At 24.9% G+C, this 25516-nt stretch overlaps 1 protein-coding gene across 1 annotated transcript; it reads right to left on the minus strand.

The window, feature by feature from the left end:
* Nucleotides 1-299: 299 nt before the first annotated feature.
* Nucleotides 300-23989, minus strand: LOC112593517 (cytoplasmic aconitate hydratase-like). Its single transcript, XM_025337925.1, has 18 exons — nucleotides 23970-23989; nucleotides 20549-20635; nucleotides 20313-20479; nucleotides 20099-20244; nucleotides 19957-20026; nucleotides 19687-19879; nucleotides 19485-19615; nucleotides 19236-19407; nucleotides 17503-17720; nucleotides 5385-5544; nucleotides 5094-5314; nucleotides 3479-3635; nucleotides 1402-1637; nucleotides 1197-1333; nucleotides 990-1137; nucleotides 805-927; nucleotides 521-706; nucleotides 300-450 (listed from the first exon to the last, which is right to left on the minus strand). Exons 1-18 carry the CDS (start codon nucleotides 23974-23976, stop codon nucleotides 337-339), a joined length of 2673 nt encoding a protein of 890 aa, XP_025193710.1. The 5' UTR covers nucleotides 23977-23989; the 3' UTR covers nucleotides 300-336.
* Nucleotides 23990-25516: the final 1527 nt, after the last annotated feature.

The raw sequence follows: 25516 nt of genomic DNA on the forward strand, positions 1-25516 counted from the left end.
TTAAGATACACAATAATTACTTAAAAAAATGTTTTCTTGATTAAAAAATACAAATTTAATTGTTTCTATTTCCTTATATTAATAGAAGAATATTTCAGTATATAAATACTAAATCCTGAATATCACTTTGTTCCATATTTATTTTAAGCCTTTAATTTACCTTTACCATAAATTTGTAGCATAAATTATTTTTTAAGTTTGCAAAAAAAAAATTGAGTTGGTTGTACTACAGTAAAAAATGCATTTTTTGATTACTATATATTATACGATATATAATAATCAAAATAATTTCAAACAAATTATGGTCATGGATCTTTGTATTTGTGAATCAATAATTTAATCTAGCATTTTTCTTATCATATAGTTCAAAATTCCTCCATGTTTATGGTATAATATATCCACTTCAGTATCAAAACGCAAAATGGCATTGAATGTGACACCCGTGTTGGTCTAAAAAAATAAAATAAATAATTTAGCTACAAAATAAATTACCAGAAAATTGTTTTAATTTATTATTTACTTTCACTTGGATTTCTTGTAATGGTTTGCAGTCTTGTGGAATGTCTATATCATATATTTCATGACCAGTAAGTTTTAATGTTTCAGCGTTTTCTCCAAAACGGAATTGCAATGGAATTATTCCCATACCAACCAAGTTGGATCGATGAATACGTTCATAAGACTCAGCAATCACAGCTTTAATTCCCTATTAACAATAAAAACCATATTTTTAAACTAAACATGTTTTTATCATAAATCATAAGCAATGTATACAAGACAGTATAAATTACAAAAAAATATTACCAATAAAAACGGTCCCTTTGCTGCCCAATCTCTTGATGAACCTGATCCATAATCTTTACCAACAATAGCAATGAGCGGTCTTCCATCTTTAGCATACATTTGAGCCGCGTCAAAGACATCCAACTAAAAAGAAAACATAAATGCTAACTAGCTTGGCAAAAACATTAGATTAAAACTATGTATACCTCTTGTCCGCTAGGAATATGCAATGTTTTTGGTCCAGTGTTCTTCACCAATTTATTTACTAATCTTATGTTAGCAAACGTCCCTCTAGCCATAATATCATCATTTCCACGTCTTGAGCCATAAGAATTGAAGTCTTTAGGAGTAATACTAAAAAAAATTTGATTGAGGTTTTCAATTATTGAAATTAATAAAATGCTTAGACTCACTTTCTTGAAGCTAAATAACGAGCTGCAGAACTGTTTCTTGCAATACTACCAGCAGGACTAATGTGATCAGTAGTTACAGAATCACCAAGAAACAGTAATACATGTGCCCCTTTCACTGATTGAACACCAGGTAATGTCTAAACAAGAAATATTTGTATTAAAATTATGATACTATCTACACTGTTTATTATGACATGGTTTATACTTTTGTCATGCCATTGAAAAATGGAGGATTTTTTATGTAAGTAGATGATACATCCCATGGGTATAATTGGCCATCTGGAGCTTGTAAACATTGCCAAGCATTAGAACCATTTTCAATGCGAGCATAGACATCTTGGAACATTGCAGGAATTACAGTTTGTTTTTCAACAGTTTGGATAAGTGATCTAGATGGCCAAATATTTTTCAAAAACACTGGTTTACCATTTTTATCATTACCTAAAAATGAATTAACATTAATCATTAAAACGTTACAACAATGTGTACTTTACTAAATTAAATATAAAATAAAAAATATTTTTTTAAACAGTTATGACTTGTGACACAACATAAATCAATAATTAATATAGCTATCTTCTATAAGTAAATAAATTATATGTAACATCAGTTTTAGCATCTTATGTTTTTTGTGGTTTTAAACCAAGTGTAGAAGTTCAGTTACTAGGTATGAACTTCCATATCTAATTATTGTTTTAAATATATGAAAACAAAATTATTTTTAAAAAATGTATTCAAAAACCGAATTGTTTTTTTCAAATTCTAGGTAAACATAATTTATTGAATTGAAAACGTTGAATATTTGTCCTACACGACCTAGTAAAAAGTTAACAAAAATCTTTTAACAATTTCTATTAGTAGATAAGTAAATTTGAGAAAAATTTTGTGGATCGTTTAGAATTGAAATATTTTAAAATTGTATGCAATTTTAGCTCCAACATATTAACGTAGGTCTTTAATTTATACACATACATTCCAAATATAATAAATAACCAATATTCAAAATGCTCTACTCCGTTAGTTTTAAACGGTTATTAATTAAAGAGTTTGATTTTTTTTAAATGATATGGTTATATGAAAAGGGGAGTCTGAGAATTCTAGAGGTGGGAATCGGTAAAAAAGCCGATTTAAATTTTTTCAGAAAAAGTCAAACGTGAAAATTATTATACGGAAAAAAGTCTGGTTTGATTCTTTTCAGAAAAAAATGTCCAAATTATAAATTCAGATTTTGAGCAAGCTACTATAAATGCCGCCCAGTGTATTATCGGTGAACACGTCCGTATTCAAGGTTGCTTTTATCATTTATTTTAAAATACGTATCGAAATATAAAACAGATGATACATTAAGCCATTTTTTTTGCTATGTAGACGGGTTAGAATTTTTGCCAATAAATAAAATTTACGAAGGAATGAAATATTTAAGGACGGTTTGTACAAAAGAAGCTACAGAGGTTCTTGATTATTTCGATTCCACATACATTAATGGAACACAAAGAAAGTCAAGAAAAGGTATGAATACAAAATTTAAAATTAATAAACCGTTATTTTCATTAGAAATATGGAACGTTCATAAGACTACAATAAACAGTCAACATCGTACAAACAATATTTGCGAGAGTTGGAACAACCGTTTTACGCATCTTGTCGGACACGCGCACTCAACCATCTGGAAGTTAATTTCTAAATGCACGAAGAGATAAGAGTAGATAGAGCTAAAATAGCGTTACAAGAATTAGGTGAAGGAATTCCAGCACCAAAAAAATGAAAGTTTGGTAAAACCGGTGAACATTTAAAAAACTTATGTTCTAGAATAGCCATTAACGAAATATCGGTGGAAGAATTTTTAATTAATATTGGCCATTGTATTCGAAAACGAAATAAATATTAGTTTTAATTATTAATAGTTATATATTATATTACATTATTTTATTTTATTCCATTATAATACAATATTTACATTACATAATATTTTATATTATTAATAATGAATTATTTTTTAATATTATTATCAATTTTAAATTATATTTATATTTATTAATAAATCAAGATATTTTCTTCCAAAAAGAATCAAACCATTTTTACATTTTTTTCGTATAATAATTTTCACGTCGGACTTTTATCCGAGATTCTTCGAGAGGTATGTATTTTCTCGTAATTCATTAATTAATGAGAACAATAAGGAGGATGGTACTTCAAATAATAACAATACCCACACTTATTTTCGGAGTCTCTATTATCAGGTATTGGCGTTACGTTTTAAGTCGAAAAAACTTATCCCTTACCTATAGGTTCAGTTTCAAAGTCGATGTCCATACGTCCGGCGATTGCGTACGCAATAACTAACAACGGTGAAGCCAAATAGTTGGCACGGGTATTTGGATGGATGCGGCCTTCGAAGTTCCGGTTACCGGATAAAACTCCACAACAAACTAATTCATTCTGAATTACAAAACGAACAAAATATTCAATTACAATATTAATTATTTTTAATGTGAAAATAATAAATTTAAGTGTTACAGTTTTTTTTTTAAGCTTAAGACACTAATTATTTTGAACTATTAAAACTGACCAAACTGGTCATTAAAAAAATTATATTTTAAATTTTTTTATCGTTACATTTATTTAACCTTCTTGATGGTGAAACATTTTAATTTTAAATTCCTAAGCAGACAATTTTTTTCAAAAATATTTTAGTGTATATAGAAATTGAAATTGTAATGAGGACTTTAATAAGTATTTAAAGTTCGATGAACGGACTAATACGAATGTAGTATTGAAGTAGTTACAGAACTATAGGTCTTTAGGAGTATCCCGCAAAATGTTGGTCCTCTACAGTCTACACTATTTATCAAAACTTTAAATAGTACTTGACACAATGACACTTGTAGTTATGAGTGACTTATAAGTTATAACTAATACCTAGTAATATTAACTACTAATGAAATACTTTATGTTTATAGGTCACATTTTTATCATACTATAGTATACTTACTATTGCAGACTGTAGTTGTGACCTGTGTTCGTGCTGCCTATCAAAGTACCAAGTCTTCCCGGCCTTTTTTACGATTTTTGTTAAAATATATTTAGTTACCTTAAACCCAAATGGCCAGTGGCCACCACCAACCGTCAAAATATAATCTAAGCACCAAAAATAATTATAGTATAATTTGATGCAACTATGTAAAATATTGAACGAAAAGTTTTTAAAGTATTTAAAGTTTTTTTTTGTTTGAGCATTAATAAGAATAAGATGTCGGGAGAAAAAAATGTCATAAAAACTCGTGTCGTGTCGTGTCCTGCAAAATGTGTAACAATGTAACTTTCATTTAAAATTTTACCTTATTAATCAAAGAAAAGAATAAATTATTTATAATATTTAAGCATTAAAGTGTTTAAAAAAGTATCATGTTATAGCAAATTATGAGATTAAAAATACCCACAATTAATAATTAAGATATGAATGTCTGACTTTTTTCAAATCGGACTCATTGTTAGATTAGCAATAGCCAAATTATGCCACTGATGAGTAAATTGAAAAAAATTAATCAAATTGTAAATATTTATATAATGTAACAGCGTTATATAAATATATTATGATGATGTGTAATAATCAAATGATATTTTAAAATATAACAAATTTACAAATAACCAACGACATAAAATATAAATAGACAGATACATTATTATATTATTCTATTGAATTTAATTAAATATATTTTACATTTATATTTTATTATATTATTAATCATCAGTCAAAAATAAAAAATATATTCATTTTTAAGCTATATAATTTTTACTAAAATTCCTCTAGAGTATCATTAATCATATTCCTTAATCATTTTAATTATTAGCCATTGCACTAAATGTATTAGATTTATATTCAACTATTCAACTTACCGACTCAATAGCGTTTACGACGGGTTCAGGCAAAGGTCCAGAATTTCCGATACATGTCATACAACCGAATCCAACGGTGTCAAAACCAAGTGCTGTCAAGGCTGGGGTAACTCCACTTTCTCGCAAATAATAAGTGACTACTCCTGAGCCAGGCGAAAGACTAGTTTTGATATATGGCGCCACAGACAAGCCGGCTTCTACAGCATTTTTAGCCAAAAGACCTAGAAAACAACAATTTGAAAATGATTGAAATCATTTTTTAATGCAAAATTTGTTATTTATTTTATTTACCAGCTCCAAGCATTACACTAGGATTGCTTGTATTTGTACACGAAGTAATGGCAGCAATGACAACAGATCCATGTCTTAATGTATATTTTTGATTATTGAATTCGAATTCACAACTGGCATTCAATTTGTCAGGACTAATATTAAATCCTTTAAATCCAATCTAAAAATAAATTTAAAAATATTTTTTCACAAACATTTACAATCATAATATATATATATTTTTTTAATAATTTAATTGTATACAACAAATTTTGTCACTCAAAAATATATTACATATTGTAATTTGTAGTAATACGTAACATAATTAAAAAAAAAAACCAAAATAATAAGCTGTTAAATAATTTGTATTTATTTATATATTAAAATGTACTGAGTATAACATATTATATAATAATACCTAAATAATATAATTTGGAAAAAGTTTTAAATAGCAAGTAGTTACATAATATCATTATTAACGGTTAGGCAGCGAGTAAATACAATTAAATTTCTCACAACATTAATTGTTATAATTTAATATTCAAAATATTCAAAAGAAATGTAAGTTTTTAAAATTAAATTTAAATCAATAGTAAATCATATATATATTTTTTATTTGAAATTAAATGTTTCAGAATATTGAATACAATTATTTATCATACAAATCATGTTTAAAAAATAGTATCTATTTTCTATACCACATGGTAAAATGAAACTATTTAAATAACAAATATCAATAAGTTATGACATAATAATTTGTCAAAATTTAAAATCTAATATCTAAATTTAATATATTATTTAAAAATAAATTACTTTTGAAATTCATAGAAAATATTTTTCAATTATTAAATCTTTTCTGATAACAAAGGTAATGTTAATATCAGAGAACAATTTAACATTCCGTATTAATATGTTATAATACCTGGACTTCATTTAGGTGTATAAAAATAATAGTTAGCTGACCACACCTTAAATTAAAAACCTATTTATTTTGGATACCTATCGCATATGTCAGTACTAGGAATTTGTGAAATTATAACAAGTCTGTATTTGTGGGATTCGTATTTTGATACCGAAAATATCTTCAAAGCAGACAAAGACCAAGACCTTGAATAACAGATGTGTTTATGAGTGATCATTGTAGGACGTCAGAGGGAAGGCCAAGAGGCAAAAGAATTAATAAATTTATATTTTTCATTTTATACATGTTCTGACATATTGCATAGAAGTCATAGAACTAACAAAACAATTTCCGAAAATTTAAGTGATTTCACCCGATGTCTAAATAATACTATTATTATATCCAAATGGAGTTTTTATTTACAAGCTAATATAAGAATTATAGAAATAATGTTAAATGTGATAAAAACGTCTAATGTCTAAATTTTTTTTTGAATACCATTGATAGTTATAATAACATAAAGATGTACCTAAATATTAAATAAATTACAATAATGTAAACCTAACTGAAATTCCAAGAGAAATTCTTAGGTCCGCGTCAACTGGTATAATATGGGGTGATGTAGAACTCCTACCAACTTGTTGCCTTTTTTTTTTTTTAATGTACCTAACCGATAAGGTAACATAAAAATACGCACTGCAGGACAGTTTTGAGATGTAGAAACTGTCTCGAATACAATTTATGGTTTTAGAGCACAATATTCTAAAAAAAAAATCTCCAACCAACAAAATTAATAATATTCATCCTATGTCCTGTTGTAACCACTTATTGGTGTTCATGAGGTGAATGTGTTCCAAAATCCCAACGGAATAACAAAACATACCAAATAAAAAACCACTATAATATTATGTTATAACACCTAGGTGTTATAAAATAATATAAAAATTGATGGTATTCGTAAACGAATTTCTGAGAAATATAGCCATCCGTTCAATATAGATGTCGAGAAAACCAATTGCTAAGAAATATACATTTACATTCACATACAATTCTCGATTAAAGTATAGAGATTATAATATAGAAATATTAATAATTATAGACTTATTGTTGGATTCTATATAATATTCACACTAATGAGAAATGAGTAATGACACTATTATAATATGAATATCACAACTATCATTATTGACATTATTTTACGATAAGATGCTATTTTTGCTCGAATTCTATAAGAAATACAACAATAATTATTAAAATGTCTTATTATTATGAATATTGATTGATCATAAACATAATATTATTATTCATTATTCATACTATTATCACAGGTAGGTACATAAATAATATTTGTAATATATTTATTTTTAATAGTTCGTATCAAATAATACACATGGAAATAGAATAATATTATAATTATTACATCAACGATCCAATTATTTCTTGATCATATTATTATCAATAATTAATAAATGGAGTACATTTTTTTTTTTCAAACATAAAATTAATCAAAAATATAATTACGCATGATATTAAATATAGATCTTAAATTTTAAATCGCGGTATTACGATTTTAACGATATTAACGGAGATTTTGATATTTCAAAATCGATTATTATTTATTATTAAAATACTACAATTTGATTATAAAACTTATTTGTTTAAGGTTTATTAACTTTCGAAATTTTTAAAAAAGAAATATTTTATACATGTAAACGTAATTTTTATAAAATATTCATACATGCTATCTTATTACTAATTCTCAATGAAAATAACTATACATTTCAAAATAAATGCAGTTTTTAATTATTGAATATTAAGTTTTTAACTTTTACTTGCTAAAATCGTGGAATGAATATGCGGTTATTTTTGAAAGACGCTAAAACAGTATTAAAAAAAAATTGTTTTAAATATTTTTTATAGACCAGTATACTTTAACTAATGGCCAACAGAATTCAGTAAAACTATAAAACAATACATTATACATAATTTACCTATAAAGTCTCTAATCCACACCGAGGTGATCAACTGATAGATATAATATAAATTGTTTTGAAACAGTTTTTATGGAAACTAGAAAGTATACAATTTTGAATAAGTACATTTAGAAGAAATATTTGGACTATTATAAATTATTTATATATTATAAGTTAAAACGTTATTTACTAATACTAGATTTTAATATATACGAATTACCTATGGAAATAATTTATAAACTATGTTAATTCGAAAAAGTTCTGTTTACAATTACGTATTATAATCATAATAATCTAAAATATTAGTTAATGTACCTAAATAAAATACGAGTATAAATAAAATCACGAAACATTTTTAAATTATTTTAACTGATTATTGTATTGAATTTTTCGTCATGTTTGTTATTATTTTATAAATCACGTTTAAGAAACGAAAACATTCAATAGTATCGTGAAAAATACTGAAATGTTTTTATTCGTTTACCTGGATATTTTATCAGAGATGTTTACAGTCAGAAAATAATAATAGATCCATTATTTTGTTTAATGTGATGGAACAACGACCATTATGCCCGATTATGGTACATCGTATATGAAGAGTTTAAAGAAATCTCACATGTTTACTCCCTGACAGATACGACTATACGAGATAAAATAAGTATAAAAGGTAGAGAAAAATTAGAAACACACAAAAGCAAAAACCGGGGTGGTAAAAATTATTTCTTATGTTTAGCAGGTAGTATTTTTGACCATGGTTGTGGATTCTTCCGTCTTCGACCATCACATACAATAGATATTATTTACAATAAATGTGTAACTATATATTATGAAATATTTTGGGCCCAAAGGACAGCGTGCCAGTTTGTGTTCACTGTTCAGTAGTATATCGTCATTCGTCACAAACACACAAGACACATATCACATCTGGATCTTCATCATTGTAGCAAATCCTCTTCAAAAGATATCTCTATCGGCTGTTACACTATACTATGTTCTACCAAGGTCAGTTTAAATCAATCAATATTAATATTATTTAATATTCATCATGTATGTCGTAATTCGTCATATTATATCTCATACAGTCCTATTCTATTATACAATATTGAATGTATTATTTTGTAATTTTTTTTCGTAAACGAACACTGTCGTTTTATAGTATATTTTTCAGTAACATGTGACAATTAAATTTGTGACTAGAATTATATACTATTAATCTGTAGTGGTGATTAGCGACGATAAGCTTAATTTATAAAAGTTTTTATTTTTATAACTACTTATTCCGCTATTAGATATAATATAATGGTTTAAATATATTAATATGAACTAAGAAATTATAATGATGTTATGGTCGTAATTCATAAGCAAAATAATGCATATTTTAATTTTTAATTCATTATTATTATTAACGGTCAATTCATAAAATGGGTTGGAAACAGATAACATTGTATTCTTAATATATTTTAATTAAAACAAACAATAAATTGTCAATTATAGTTATCGGTGTTATGTATTGGTTGATCACGTTTACATTAATTGTATTTACAGCACATGGGGTATACATTTATTTTGATAGTCTAAACATAATTATAGTGCTGAATGCTAATAGTAAATTGCACTATAGATGCTTGCTACCAAAATTGTACTACAATATGCAATTAAAGCTTAAATACTATCAGGTAACAGATTTGTTTTGTGAGTGAGAAATTTAAAACTTCCCAGACGAACTCTGTTACCCTATAGTTTCAAGCAATAGGTACGTTAATTTCTTAAATATTTTAGTATTAATTGAGATTTGAACGTAATTGAATTAATGGTTGATACTATAAAAATCATTAAATTGTTGTTTTTAACCACGATTTTTAAATAATTTCTTTTGGTAACACGTTTCATCTTTAGTAATCCAGTTTTAAGTCTAAAGATGTCATTGTTACCTACGAAATTACTTAAATACACAACAAACGAAATGAATAAACACGACCTAGTTAAGTATATTTTATGATTTCAAAATAATCGTATAGTAAATTTAAAAGAGTAATAGTTATAAGTAACTCATCACCTCTCCATAAAATATTACATTAAATAATATAATGTCATTGATACTCAAAACTAGTTGTTACATAGAAAGTTTATAAGTATTATAAGGATTTTTGATAAAATGATATTATAGTTATATTTTTCTCTCTCAAAAATGATAAACTTAAAATGTATTTCTGGAAGAATAAATATTACAAGGTGGCTTAATCCAAAATGATTTTGAAAATTGTATTTACTATTCTACATTTAAAGTCAACTCTTCAAATAAAAAATAAATATGAAATTTACAAAAATTTTAATTGTACCTAATTAATCTAAAAAATTACAAGCGCTCTTTTAACCATTATTTGTCAGTTAATTAATTAGTAAAATAAAAATAACCATATACAAAGAATTTCAATGTTTGTTTTTAGTGGATACCATTTGATTTACTACATAGCATTATTTGCTTGAATTTAACTTGGCATCTTAAGCTATGAATTACACAATGGAAACAGTTAATGTTACTGCATAGATAATAGCTATTATTTGCATTTTTCGTATAATATATATAATAATAAAATATTAAAATATTATGATGCTTCTATTATTTTTCATGATTAAAAATTAAGACAATTCGTAAATTGGTACTACTATAAGTAATAAAAAATGATATTTATTATATTTTTCTATTTTCAGTTAAATATTTATTTATTTATTTATTAATCTTTTATGAATATTATTAATTCTATAAATCTTTAATCGAATAGTCGTTATCTAGTCTAGACATAATAGTATATAAAGATTATTATCTTTAGTAAAACACATAATACATGAATACAATTGTTTATGACATTTTTTTAATACTCAAATAAGATCAACAAATCACAGTTTTTAATTACGAAGAAAATAAATATTTCATAGTAATTCATGATTCTCGTAACTATAAAACAGTGGCTCATGCATGCCTAGGTGTGCAAGTGTACGCACACTACATAAATTAAATTAATTCAAGTAAAATAGTAAAAATGGATTTTAAACTTTTTACACAATTTTTATGTAATTTATGCTTAACTATAACAATGTATTGTATAAAAGTGTATTAATTAAAAAAAATGTATATTCACTTATATAACCAAAAAATATTACTCTTGCAATTTATTGAAGGTTATTAAATACACGTTTGATATGCAGCTCGATCAGAACATGGTTTTACGTAGGTATAATAAATATGTTAGTATAGGAGATGGTATTGAAATATGTAAAACTTATTTTTTCCTGAAACTCATCAACATATATTTTGCCAAGGTAACAAAATATGTCTACTAGAAATTATCAAAATATGCTTATGTGCATTAAAATAATGAAGTTTTGTTCAAAATGCTACACATTTATTTTGTGCATACTTGGCACGCTACTAAATCCGGAACAACATTTGCAAATAAGCCTAAAAATTCGTATTCATGATATTATCATGTTCATTATTATTTGTACAGTCGTTACCTTTAATAATATAAACTTAATACGGAATATAAAAACCAAATACTTATTAATAACTATTAATTACAATCGCTAGGAAAACCAATACAAATTTTATTGGTACGCATGACTTTCGAGGGTGTAGTTCTACAATCTGCAGGAGCTCATCTCTACAATGAGGTGGGGACGCGCACCTCGATTAGCCCATTAACGAAGCTAGTTCAGATTTCAGAACCCAAGTAGTATCAACTATCGTTTAGCTCATTTCCGCGAGCGTCTATGCATTATCTGTCGTCCTACGGATAGGTATCTCAGTTCGCTGTCGTCCAACTTCTACGTGCATTTAACGATTCGCAAGTATTCAGGTATTGAAGTTAGGTTATTGATAAAAAAACGTACTTCCTTGTGTCCAAATAAATATTTTAGCTGTTAAGTACTATTTTTATATTGCATAAAATGATTATTGCTGCTATTGACCGCGTAATTTATTCTTTGTTACCTATACCTATAATATATTGTAGTATACTATTTTATAATACTATAAACTATAAACCAATCGGGTTCCGGAGACTTACGCAATTTTTTTTTGATTAGTATAATTGTTATTTTAATATTGTTAAGTGTAAAGTGTAGTTATTAATTTAATGTTTTTAATGTCCGACGTACATTTTCTTGTTCATCAAAGTCTTAGGTCGTATACGTCTAGGAACACTTAAAGCTTTGATGACGGGATAGTGTACGCCAGGGATGTCGTCTATAATGAAGAAGGAAGTGGTGTGATATGCAGTATCGTCTGAAAATGTGCCATAATACCCTTTTTATATTGCTCAATATTTGTAGAGTTTGTAGTCTTTGGAATTTTTTAGAGTTTGTGTGAATTAGACTACAAACTCCAAGAAATTCCAAAATACTTGGGACTTCAGCATAAACTTCTACATATCAATGGTGTACGCCGTTTGGTAACATCAACCTCTTTAGCGAATGTTTGACGCACTAAAGATGTAAATGTTACCTGCGAAGTACCCATCAACCATCCACTCTTAGCGTTTTCAACTCGATATCATTATTACATTTAATTGTTAAACTATTTTATGTTTGTAGTTTTAATTGTATTATCTTTTGGATTCATTTTAAGGTAACTAGATCACTATGGGAGTAATATATACACTTCCCATAGGATATAGGTACTCTGTAAATGATGCAAAAACAGTCTTCGATTATTATTAATGTATTTAAATTTATCATATTATATTATGTATATTGTAATTAATAGTTGTCATATATTACCTTAAATTATAGAATGATGAAAAATCATTAGTTGGTACCTAGGTGTTTTTTTATAAAATATAGTTTGTCCAGTATTTGTCTGAAAACATTGTCAACAGCAGAAGAAAAAGAAACTCAATATTTATTTTAGCCTTAAGGTACAAACTACAAGGGCAAACCTTCTATTAAATTTAAATTAAGTATTATATCTCTGGACAAAGAGCTCTATTATAATTTATACATGTGTATATTAAATAGCCTAGTTAGTACGTTTAGCGATAAGAAATATATTTATTTCATGTTAAAAGTTTAATATATTTTTTTTTAATTGTATTTATTTTTCTGTTTTGAACATTAATAATTTATAACCACATAAAATACATTTAATATATATACCCAAGAATTAATAAATACTGTCGACTGTTTTACAACACAACAAAGATCAAAATCGAAGGTATTATTTATAATCAAAATTGAATATTAAAATCGTGTTAGTATATAATATGTCTCATAATTAAAAAAAAGTATACATTGTAACTATGATTTTTAAATTAGAAATAAGTCGGGTGCATTTTAAATTCTGAACGGGAAGTAATCATTGATTTTACAATGATGTGTTTATTATTTTTTACTTTTCTGATCACATTTTTTGAAGCGGTAAAATGTTTTAATACTTTTTAGTTTAGTAGCTAAATGAACCTAGTTGGCACTTCAAAGGAGCCAAAATCAAAAATTCCACAGTAGTTTTAAATTGTGGTAAAAACTGATATTTTTATATTGCTATGTGACAATAAAACCTAATGTACTACTATACAATTAATATAGTTTTATTATTAATAATTACTTAAAAATACAATTGATATAAATTAAGTGATCCATATTTTTGCTAGAATTGAAAGAAGAATAAGATTAGAGTGAACTGCAAAATCCAATAATATTATAAAAATAAGTGTTCATGTATCAGTTGTTGCGTTAATTTTTCATTAATATATAATTGTTGAATAGGTATTGTACATCACCATAAAATAACATAAAAAAATAGAGAGGCTTCAGTATCCTCAGTTTTTTCATTAAAATTCCGCCACTGCATATAGCATAAATAGCAAATACATTATTTCTTATCTGCTAGAAAGTTAAATATTTATTTTAAAGATATTTTCCCGAAAATATTCTATCATCAGCCAAAATTTAATTAAATAAAATATTAAATGTACTGCTCTGCTCACTACGCAAGTTGTCAATTGGATACAGTTTACTACTTAGTACAATGTACAAAATAGTTAATTGTAAGAAAATACATTATATTAAGTGATAAACAATAGTTTCTAGGTATTGGCCATTGGGTATCAATTTCAATACAGCGGTAAGTAATTATAATCTTTTTTTTTACTATTTTGCTGTTATGTAAATAAGTATTTATAAAATACTATTTAATATTAAAGAACTAAATAAAAAGAAAGATTGCTATTCAATTAATTTAAAAAAACTAAAAACTAATTAAATTCTAAAAGCCCAACCTAAAATATTATATCATTGCTATAATAAGATCGCCATCATCAAAATAAATTTATAGATGTAAGACAAAGTTGTAAATATTATTAAATAATTGGTATATGAAATATTTATACTACTATTATAATACAATTAATAAAATTAATGAAGATTATTTCTGTTAAAATTGCGTCTTATTATATCAATATTTGAGGGATGTGCATTAAAGTCTCGACACATTATTTCTATGAATAAATAAACATTGATAAGATAATAAACCTATTAATTGGTAATGATGGTATCAAATAATTTATATTTATGAGAAGTATAAGACGTAAAACTAGACAATCACAAAATAGTTTAGAGTAAATGGAATTAAGTAGGGAGTATATACTATTATAGTAATGAATAATGATACTTAACACTAGTTTTCAATACAGAAATTAAAAATTAACGAGCAGGGTAATAATAGTTTTTGAGCTAAATTATATACTCAATAATTAAAGCATTGCTTTTAGTCCTATATTTCTTACGAATATTTTTTGAATAGTAATTTCTTAAATAATCCTTGACAGTAAAACCAAAACATTTCGTCAGCCTACAGGGGCATATGTTTATATCAAAATCCTACAATTTATCTTCACGTAATAATTTATAAAAATTGTACTTTAATATTTTATAATTTATTAAAAAAAAATTGATGAGATGAAATATTCTATATTACAATATATATTAATAGACGATAATATATTGTACATAATAAAGAATATTAATTATCAATAATTATAAAAAAAAAATAATAAAACGTGTACAGATACGGATAAACATAAATAACCAAGGTCCACATAAATATATTATGATGATCAATATAATCTCATTAAGCAAATATGCAAACAAAAAAATCCAGATAATTCTAAAATTCTAACCATTTTATTTTATAAAAGACATAACGCAATTTCAGACACAATTCAATTTGAAAGTAATTCATTTAAGCAACAAAGAACATGGTCTACAATGAAAAACTAGTTATAGTGATTGGTGGTCGATAAACCAAAATTACAGTACTTATTTTTAGTGTTACAGTGTTTTTTCAAAAAGTTTTAATAACATTTATTTTATCCATTAATCTATAATTGAATTTAAATGTGATGTGGGCACCGTGAATTGTTTCTAGTTGGTACTCATAATTAAACTCTATCACTGGTGACAATTCATGAAGCATGCATTATAATTTTTGATCGGACTTTTTATAAAAATATTTGGCTAAAAGGTATGTACATCGTTAATATTGCTTGTATAATTTTAAATTTACTCTATACAAACACCTGTTGGTACCTCTAAGAGTTATTTATGTATTTATTTTAAATAATGAATTACTAATATTGATCGTAAAAAACAAAATCTGGTATTTTAGTAGTTTTAATTTAGTATTATATTTATATTGTACGTTCTTCATATACTTGACTATAGTGCTTCTTAGCCTTTAAGTATAGATTATATGTAATTACAATTAAAAATAAATACCTATAAATTCTTAATATGTATTACGGTATTAGCACTATAAAGGATAATTTCATACTAAAATATTGTACAAATTATATATTTCAAGAGTATACAAATATTATTGAATTATTTGATAATACTATTTAAATATCTTTGTTATACTATAAATTATTCATATAGAAACAGAAAATTATGTATATATATATTAAAAATACAATTATTAAACACATTTATATTTTACTATACATTTCATCAGAAAATTTATAATTAAGTCTAAAATAAAATATTAAAATTGTTAAAATTTAATTAAATATTATTTTATTTATGATTTGGCTATTAAATAAATGTTTGAGGATGGAATATGGATGTCTTATTGATTTAAATACAGTTTAATGCAGTGTACAGAAAATATTTTTGAAATAAAGCAAAGAAAAACTTTAAAATAGTTCAATAAATTTTTTAGATGCATTCCATAGTCTAATATCACCAATGAAAAGATCCATATCCATATTAAATAATTTAGAATTCATAAGATCATCATGTTATCTATTGTTATTATAAATTAAGTTTATAATAAATGCGAAGGTATAAATTACATAGCAACCTATGTCTTATACAGTTTATGTGGTAAGTGTAAAACATAGACATGAAAAGTTGAATAACTTGACGACACTTAGCTTGGTTAATAAATTAATTATTTTTAATATATATATATTATATATATAAATACGATTATATAAAAATCAAATACCTGGGACTCAATTTTGATAAATGACTAACAATCATAAATGAATCAAGACTAACTATACATATACTCGGTTATCTTATAACCAACAACAATAATTCTAATCTAAGAGTCAAACTGCTTATTTAAAAGATTTTCTTCAAACCTAAATGGGTTTATGGTATACAGCTTTGAGGTTCTACAGAAAAATCCAAGTTTTCCAAAACTTAGCTTACTCTCCAATGCACTATCATAGGTAGGTCTCAAACCTAACTTTCCATAATAATTTTTATACAAAAACTATCAATGGAAAGTACAATTCTTTTACTTGCACTTTTACAACCAAATTCTAACCTATCTGAATCCTCTTATCAAAAATCTTTCTATTATAACACTCCCAAGAAATCCTAGGCGCAGATTAGAAAGCTTAAACCTTTAGCAATTAAGAACTTAAATATAATCAAAACTCAAAAGCATTAAATATAATTTTCCATCTCATAACAATCTAATGCTTTGTAAAAATTTAAACCAATACTACAGTGTTGAAAGTTCATTGTATACTATACTGATTTAATGTATAATAATAATATCTATGATGTACCAATGTACATTTTAAAATGTAATTGCCACTTTTACTAAAATTTCTGAGCTCACCAATGAATAAGATTAGATAGTATTACTATAATTGTACTGTATATTATACTATATACTATATCAGTATATTAAATATAACAAACACGTATTTATTAGTACCTATATAAAATATATTCAATAATAAAAATGACTTACCTTATTTGTGAGGCAACTTTTAAAATCTTTTTGAGCTTCAGAAACAGACACACGATCATGTGGTCTCTTAGGCCCACTGATGGATGGTACCACTTCTCCTAGATCCAAAGTAGTGATTTGACTGAACACTGGATCTTGAGATGGATCATCATAATTTCTTAGCATTTTGGAAGCTTCTAGATATGCTTTAACAGCAGCTATTTTTTCACTGCTTCGATCTAACATATAAATAATTAAAACAATGATATAAATAGAAATAATTAAAAAAAAAAAAAAATGAATTATAGATAAAAGCTGAATATTTTATTTCTTTTACTTGTATTCTATTAAAATTACAAACAATTGGATTAGTTAAGCTTGATAACTTACTTAATATATGTATTATAAACTCTGGTTTACTAATAAATAAGGCCACAAATTATAGGAAAATGTATTATTTTTAGCTTCCTTATTATAATAAAGTGGAATTAGAAAGCTATTATTTTGCATTTAAATTTAATTTAAAAGATTGTTTTTGACATTTTTAATATTTTTTTTCATAGTCAATATTTTAATAATTTTTGTCTTTTAAATATTTTAAAACAAATTTATCATACTTAATAATTAAAAATAATGTCATGAATTTAAAATATTTACTTGATCGATTATATATTTCTAATGTTTTTTGTGTACAACAATGATAAATTAATGAATTTAAATTTAATATTATCATTATAGTGACCTACTCGAAACCAACTATATAGAAGATCAATAGCAATACTTGTACTGTATTTTATAATCATTTTTTATATATTTTAGGTATATTACTAACTAACAGAAAACCAGTGGCATATAATGGCTAGGGCTACCAGGGCTCCAAAATGTTTCAAAGATATGTAAACATTAAGAGTTTACAAGACTTTTATTATTACATTAAAAAATCTCTGAACATTTTTTTTTTTTAATTATATTTATGTTGAAAATAGTTTTAAAATACGAAAAAAAATTCTATGTTTCTGGTATGACTATTTAAAAATTTAATTTCTAAGCTTAAAATTCTAGGACCCCCAAATTTCTTGTTACATCACGGCAGAAAACTAAATAAACAATTATAAAAAGTTAAAGATCCTACATTATTTTCAACAATTAATCTACTAAAAGTCATCATTTTCTATCGACAGTCCTAAGTTTGTATGAAATTGGAAGGAAAATAATGTTCTTACATTGGTACAAAATTTGTGTAGTTATTAATTATGATCAGAACGCAATTCTTGTAATCGTTAAATATCTTCGGGATGCAATTCGTGTGGAAAAAGGATTTTGGAACACAATTTGTGTGCAGAGGTACCCATATGTGATATATCAATTCTTACTAATAAATAACATACAAAAATGTAAATTAGGTCATTCTAATTTTCTGTTGTTAGTTTTAACATTAGAGAAAATTGACCTACTATCAAACTTAAAGTTAAGAATATTATTTGTTTTTTTTTTTTTTTTTTTTTTATCATATTTGAGTAATAAGTATTTTAAATACTAATGTATTATGTACTCATGATTCACTTAAAATACAAATTATTGTAAAAAAAACTTTGTTAATATTTTTACTTATAAGTTTAAAAAGAAGTCAATTCACTCTAAAACTTAAAATAATGTAAACAATATTGTTTCAACATACATTTTTATGGTTAGTTAGTAGACAAAAATAACATATTTTTGTGCATTAGAAATTGTAAAAAAAAATCTCAACATACTTGTTTGTTGAAGATAAGAAAGTGTATTTTGGTCTACTGGAAAGAAACCTACTGTTGCACCATATTCAGGACACATGTTACTTATTGTCGCTCGATCAGCAATAGATAATTGAGTAACTCCAGGTCCAAAAAATTCAACAAACTTCCCAACTACACCAATTTGTCTTAAGTGCTAAAATAATTTTAATTGGTTAAATTATTTTTAATGAAATAATAAACAAAATTACAACAATTTTTCTTATATTTTACCTTGGTAATTGTTAAAACCAAATCAGTTGATGTTGCAAATTGATTTAAAGTACCTGTTAACTGGTAACCAAGAACTTGAGGAAGCAACATTGATATTGCTTGTCCTAACATAACTGCCTCAGCTTCTATGCCTTAAAAAACAAACGAATATTAAAATATATACTATCTTAATAATAATAAATTTTTACTTTAATTAGCTTACCTCCAACACCCCATCCTAAAACTCCTAAACCATTGATCATTGTTGTGTGAGAATCTGTGCCAACTAAAGAATCTGGGTATAATGTATCTCTATCAGTGAAGACGACACGGGCTAAATATTCTAAGTTCACTTGATGTACAATACCAGAACCTGGCGGTACAATCAACATGTTCTTAAAGGCTTTAGCTCCCCACTAAAAAATGTACATATAAAGTCCATTAGTTGATTATTAAAGTACTAAAATAGTTAAATAATAAATTATCAAAGTACTTTTAAAAAGGTGAATCTTTCTTTATTACGTTCAAATTCAAGATTTTCATTTTTCTGTTGTGCATCAGCTCTAAAATAATTATAATATTTGAACATAAATTTATATTACAGCATTGATAACTTATAAAATTATATATATTACTCTCTGACAAAATCTGCTTGGATAGAGTGATCAATTACTAAGTCAGAAGGACACACCGGATTAATTTTGTTAGGATCCCCACCTAAATTCTTAACAGCATCTCTCATAGCAGCAAAATCTACCACAGCTGGTACTCCAGTAAAATCCTATAAAATATATCACTCGTTTAATTAATTTGAAATGTAACCAGTTAATTTTTAAACAAATTGTCTACTTGTAAAATAACTCTAGCAGGTTTAAATGCAACTTCAACACCTCCTTCGATTATTTGATTAGTTTTCCATTTCAATATATTTTGTACATCACTTTCAGTAACCTGGAAATTATCACAATTTCTAACAGCAGATTCCAAAAGTACTCTGATTGAAAATGGCAGTTGATCTAAAATAAAAATAAATTTTGTTTTTTTACATATAATATATTTAAATAATGTATATACTTTCATATTACCATATTCAGCACCAAACTTGGGTAAATCAAAAAAAGTGTATTCTTTGTTGCCAACATTAATTATTTTCTTAAATCTTTCAAACGGATCTATAACAGTAAGTTGTAATATTTAATTGAATATATTGTAATTTAAATGATTTAACTTACATTTATGTTCTATAAAATAAACCATTTTATAACATATCTAACTATTAAATATAAGCACTATCGAATTTCTAAATAATTCATCATATCTGTGTCCAGTATATAAATGATTATATTTCTAAATACAGCAAGAGAATATACTGTAACCTGACAAATATTGATTCTTCTATTAATTTAAACATGTTGAAACCGGTGATTTCAGTAATATGATATACATAGAGATGCATAAAATCATTGTGTTCTTTCATTGGGTAAACTATAATTGATTAGAGCTTGGAAGTTGATGATTTTTTCACATTTATTTTTAAGAAAAGTTTTCTAGGATGAAACTATGTTTTAATAACACACAAAAATTTAAATAACTAATTCTTATTTTGTATTTATTGAACATTTGTGGTTATTTTTTGTCACATTTTTAGTCAATGTTTATCAGATAAAAAAAAAAAAAAAAATCATAAGAACCTTTTAGGTTTTTAGGTTTGTTTATTTAAAAATTAAAATACATTTTAATAATTTTAAAACCACATAGTTTTCAAACTATTTAATTGATAAAATATTTGTATTTTTAAATAGAAAAAGTAATATTAATAAACTTTATCATTAAGTTAAAATCATATTATTAATACTTTTGTATTTTATAATGTAATGTAAATTTTGATTTATAATAATAATTATAAAAAAGTATAATTTATCTTGGGGTTTATATGACTTTTAAATTTTTTTGAGAACATTTAAAAAAATGTATGTTTTAATTTAATATGAAACAAATTATGTCAATTTTTATTTATTAATTTATTAACGTATACATAATTATAACTTCTGACATAATAATATAAAAATCATGGTAAAATGCTGTAAAGCAATAATTGTGTAAGAGTAGATACTTTGAAATTATCGTCTTAAAACTAAATTGACAGTTTTTATTAAAATAGAAATTGTACATACACTTATTACCCATGTATATTACAAAATAATATATTATTACCATAAAAATACCTAACAAAAAATGTATAAACTTAAAATTATAAAATAAGTATGCTTTAAAAACTATAAATATTGAATTATACTCTTAAAGGATTTGTATTTTTAGTCATGTTTTAAGAACAATATGTTGCGCTTGAATTGCAGAATAAAAATTCATAGAAAAACAAAACCTCAAACAAAGAACCCAAAATAAAAGTTCTTAGACTCTAGGAAAAAAATCCCTCGAATACAATATTATATTTGCACACAACCATATGGATATTATTAAATAAAAATATTTAGACAACATTTACAATATTAATAATACTTAAATAAAAATAAATATGTAGGTAGATAATAGCTTTGTTGTTTTTATCAGTTTTAATAAATATAATTCTTAGAAGGAATTTTAAATTTTTTTACTTTATTCTTAAACTATACAAAAAATAAAAATATAAAAAATAAAATAAAAATAAAAATAATACTTATTTTATTAGATATTTTATCATAGAAAAAAAATTTAAAAAAATTAAATATTTCGATTTATCATTATGTTAAATTGAAAATAAAATAATAAAATAATTATTAGACAATAGTTAATGAAGCCACTGATAATTTTGTATATGTTTATCATTTTTAAAATGATAAAAATTGAAGTTGTTAATTTTATTTCAAATGTTTTATTAATTAATGATAATAGATTGAAATGCAAATATATATTTAATTAATCCCTATAGTTACTATCTATCTACTAATAGAAAAATAAAACTAAAATATTGATATATATATATTTAATCAATATCAGTATTGATTGTTATTTGTTAAACTGACTATGCTAATTTTTTAAATAAAGAAATTATATAATTGGTAAGCTTAACTAACAGTGTGCAAAAGTAATTTTAATAAGTGTACCTATACCTAATGATATTATTAAAACAAGGCTGGGTATACCTCCAAACTTATTATTTTCAAAAATATTTAAGTATACTTTTAAAATTTTTTAAATTTAATTTTAACTAATGAAAATGAATACTTGTTATTAATTGCCTTACTATCATTTTAATTTCTATAAAAAAATACTATCACTTAAATAATTCTTCTTCAATCCAATTTATACAATTATCAAAATCAACATTTGTAAATCTCATAGAAATAGAATCAAGTTAAATTCAAATTATGTGATATATTTAAAATTAATTACATGAACTAAAATTTGTATAATCATATAAAAAACATTAGATAATAATAATTATCTTACGCATATTGCATATAGTGAAAAAAAATTGTCATAATCAATAAAATAAAAACTAATCAAGATAAAAAAAAAACACAAATTTCTTATTTAATTAAAAATGTTCAAAGGTCATTAAAATAAATTATAAGTGTACTTAAAGTATCATGTTGCAGCCTGTTTACAACATTGATTCATGCATAAACGCAGGAATGACAACTTGATATATTAAGATACAATATTGTAAATATAAGATGTTGGGTGAGCGGTGTTATGACTACTCTGAAATACTGATAAACGAGACCATGAGTGGTGTTACGACCAGCCTTTGAGCATCTCGAATATTCCTAACTATCTGCAGAGCTTTTGCACAGGTCTCCTCTATAAATAGTTTGTTAACAAAGAGAACCGATTGTAGTGATGACGGCTCGAGGGGTTTTGCATATTATTTATTATTCTTATTGACTCTTACAATCTCAATGTTTCGATTTTTCTGAGAAGTGAGCTATGTGTAATCATATTTAAATTGTTTAATTGAATAATATAATGTTCACACTACCCATCCTAACTCACATTGTCATATCTTATAAACTAATTGAAACATGTGCCGCCACACCATACAATATATTATATACTTTATGATTTAAAATATACCAAATATTACATGGTTTGTGACAATAATATGATCAATTTAAAATTTACTATAATATATTTAAACTATTTAAAAAATTATATTTATAATAATGCTATAAATTATAAATTTAAAAAAAAAAATGGTTATCCAGAATACAAAATAACCTTGAATATTGGATATTACCTCATGCATTACAAAGTTATGATAAAAATTAAATATTGACATTGGAACATCCAATGGCAATTATTCATTCGTAATAAGTATTGAGAAAAAGTATATATTTTATTTAAAATGTATAATTAATTAGGTGTACAATTGTGCAATAGTAAAAATAAATGTTAAAAGAGAAAAAAATAACTAATGTACCTATTCATCTATCCATAAATTGCAATTAATTTTTAAGCCATTTATGAATAATTAAGCAAATATTTTGCAATTTGTATACTTACGAGACATTTTTAGTATAATTTGATCTTCTTTCTATACGATTATGATTTAATATTAATAGAATTAATAATATATAATATTTTTATACAATATAATCAAAATTATAAACTATTTGTTTTAGAACATTGGAGAAGAAATCTAATGATTAACAAGCAACTGAACTTTCAAAAGCGATTGGTAATTTCCCACTGCCCTATGGCCAGCACAACATCTGTATTTTGTACTCTACAGTCTACACTACTTTAGAATCCACTGGTGGAAAAAAAATACAATTATTATTATTACCGTTAATGATAATTGATAAAGCGACGTGTCAAGCGTTATCAAACCGTTCAGCTGTTTTCACTTATAATATTTAAATCGTGGGCAAAAACCTAATAACTAATAAGTAATGAGTAATGACCAATGACTACTGTTGTAGTACTGTGGTGGCGGGCAAACCAAACCATCAATTTAAGGACATGTTCTATAATAATTTACCTAACCTAACTTATTCTTTAATAGTTATATTACTTATATTATACTTAACTCCTTAAAACACATTTAAATATTCTATAAGTAACATATCAAATAGACAAAAATATAAATGTACTTAATACTTTTATATGTAGTATAATAGTTGTATCATTTCGTTTAGTATTTCAACTTAAAAATAAATGTATAATGATACCTATACAAAGATTATACAATTATCACTTATTTTTTTTTATTGGCATTCAATTACAAGTCATGGCATTGTCGTATTGATACTTTAATTTAGGTATAATATTTTTAGGTGTGTGACTGTTTAAGCGTTTAAAATTTAAATATTTGATTAAACCATTTGAAATAATTAAATAATTGTTATGTATTAATGCATTATAATATGTATACTGTTTAGAATTTATGTTATTGAACGACTGGATATGAGTGTCTCGGATAGTTTTTAATTATAGCGAAATGATTACCTACGCGTTCATTGTTGAGTGTAGACAATTTACAATACTTATATTATCATTATAATTTATCGGAAGTCGTAAATTTCGATTAGGTACCATTAGTGCAATTATTATTTCGTTATTAATAATCTGTCGCTTAGACGAACATGACTCTATGGCTTGCATTATTTTTACCTGGATATCTATAGATCATATGATGCTGGAAACTGGATACTGGACAAATGATATTTAACTCGAACTAGTATAGTAAGATTAGGCTTCCTTAGTCAACATGCGCAACTATCTATAGCTTATAGCAGCGGTTCTCAATCTTTAAGTTATATGGATCACCAATTTTGTAAAAAAATCTTTGAGGCCCACCTTTATACGTGAACCAGAGATTCCCAAACTTTTTAGACTCACAGCATCTTTGGTCGTTTTCTAAAAATCTGGAGGCACCCAAGGTCCTATAGATTACTTCGGTTTTACTTATCAGTGGCCAGTGCATAAGTTTAAACAAAAGTAGTAAGATGTAGGTACATATTATAATGCTATATACACATATTACATTTAAAAAAATATATTTCAAATAATTTCGCGGCATCCTGGTTGTGAATCTCTGACATAAAAAC

Source organism: Melanaphis sacchari, unplaced genomic scaffold (assembly GCF_002803265.2).
Source record: "Melanaphis sacchari strain LSU unplaced genomic scaffold, SCAv2.0 Contig20_pilon_pilon, whole genome shotgun sequence".
NCBI classification, from domain to species: domain Eukaryota; kingdom Metazoa; phylum Arthropoda; class Insecta; order Hemiptera; family Aphididae; genus Melanaphis; species Melanaphis sacchari.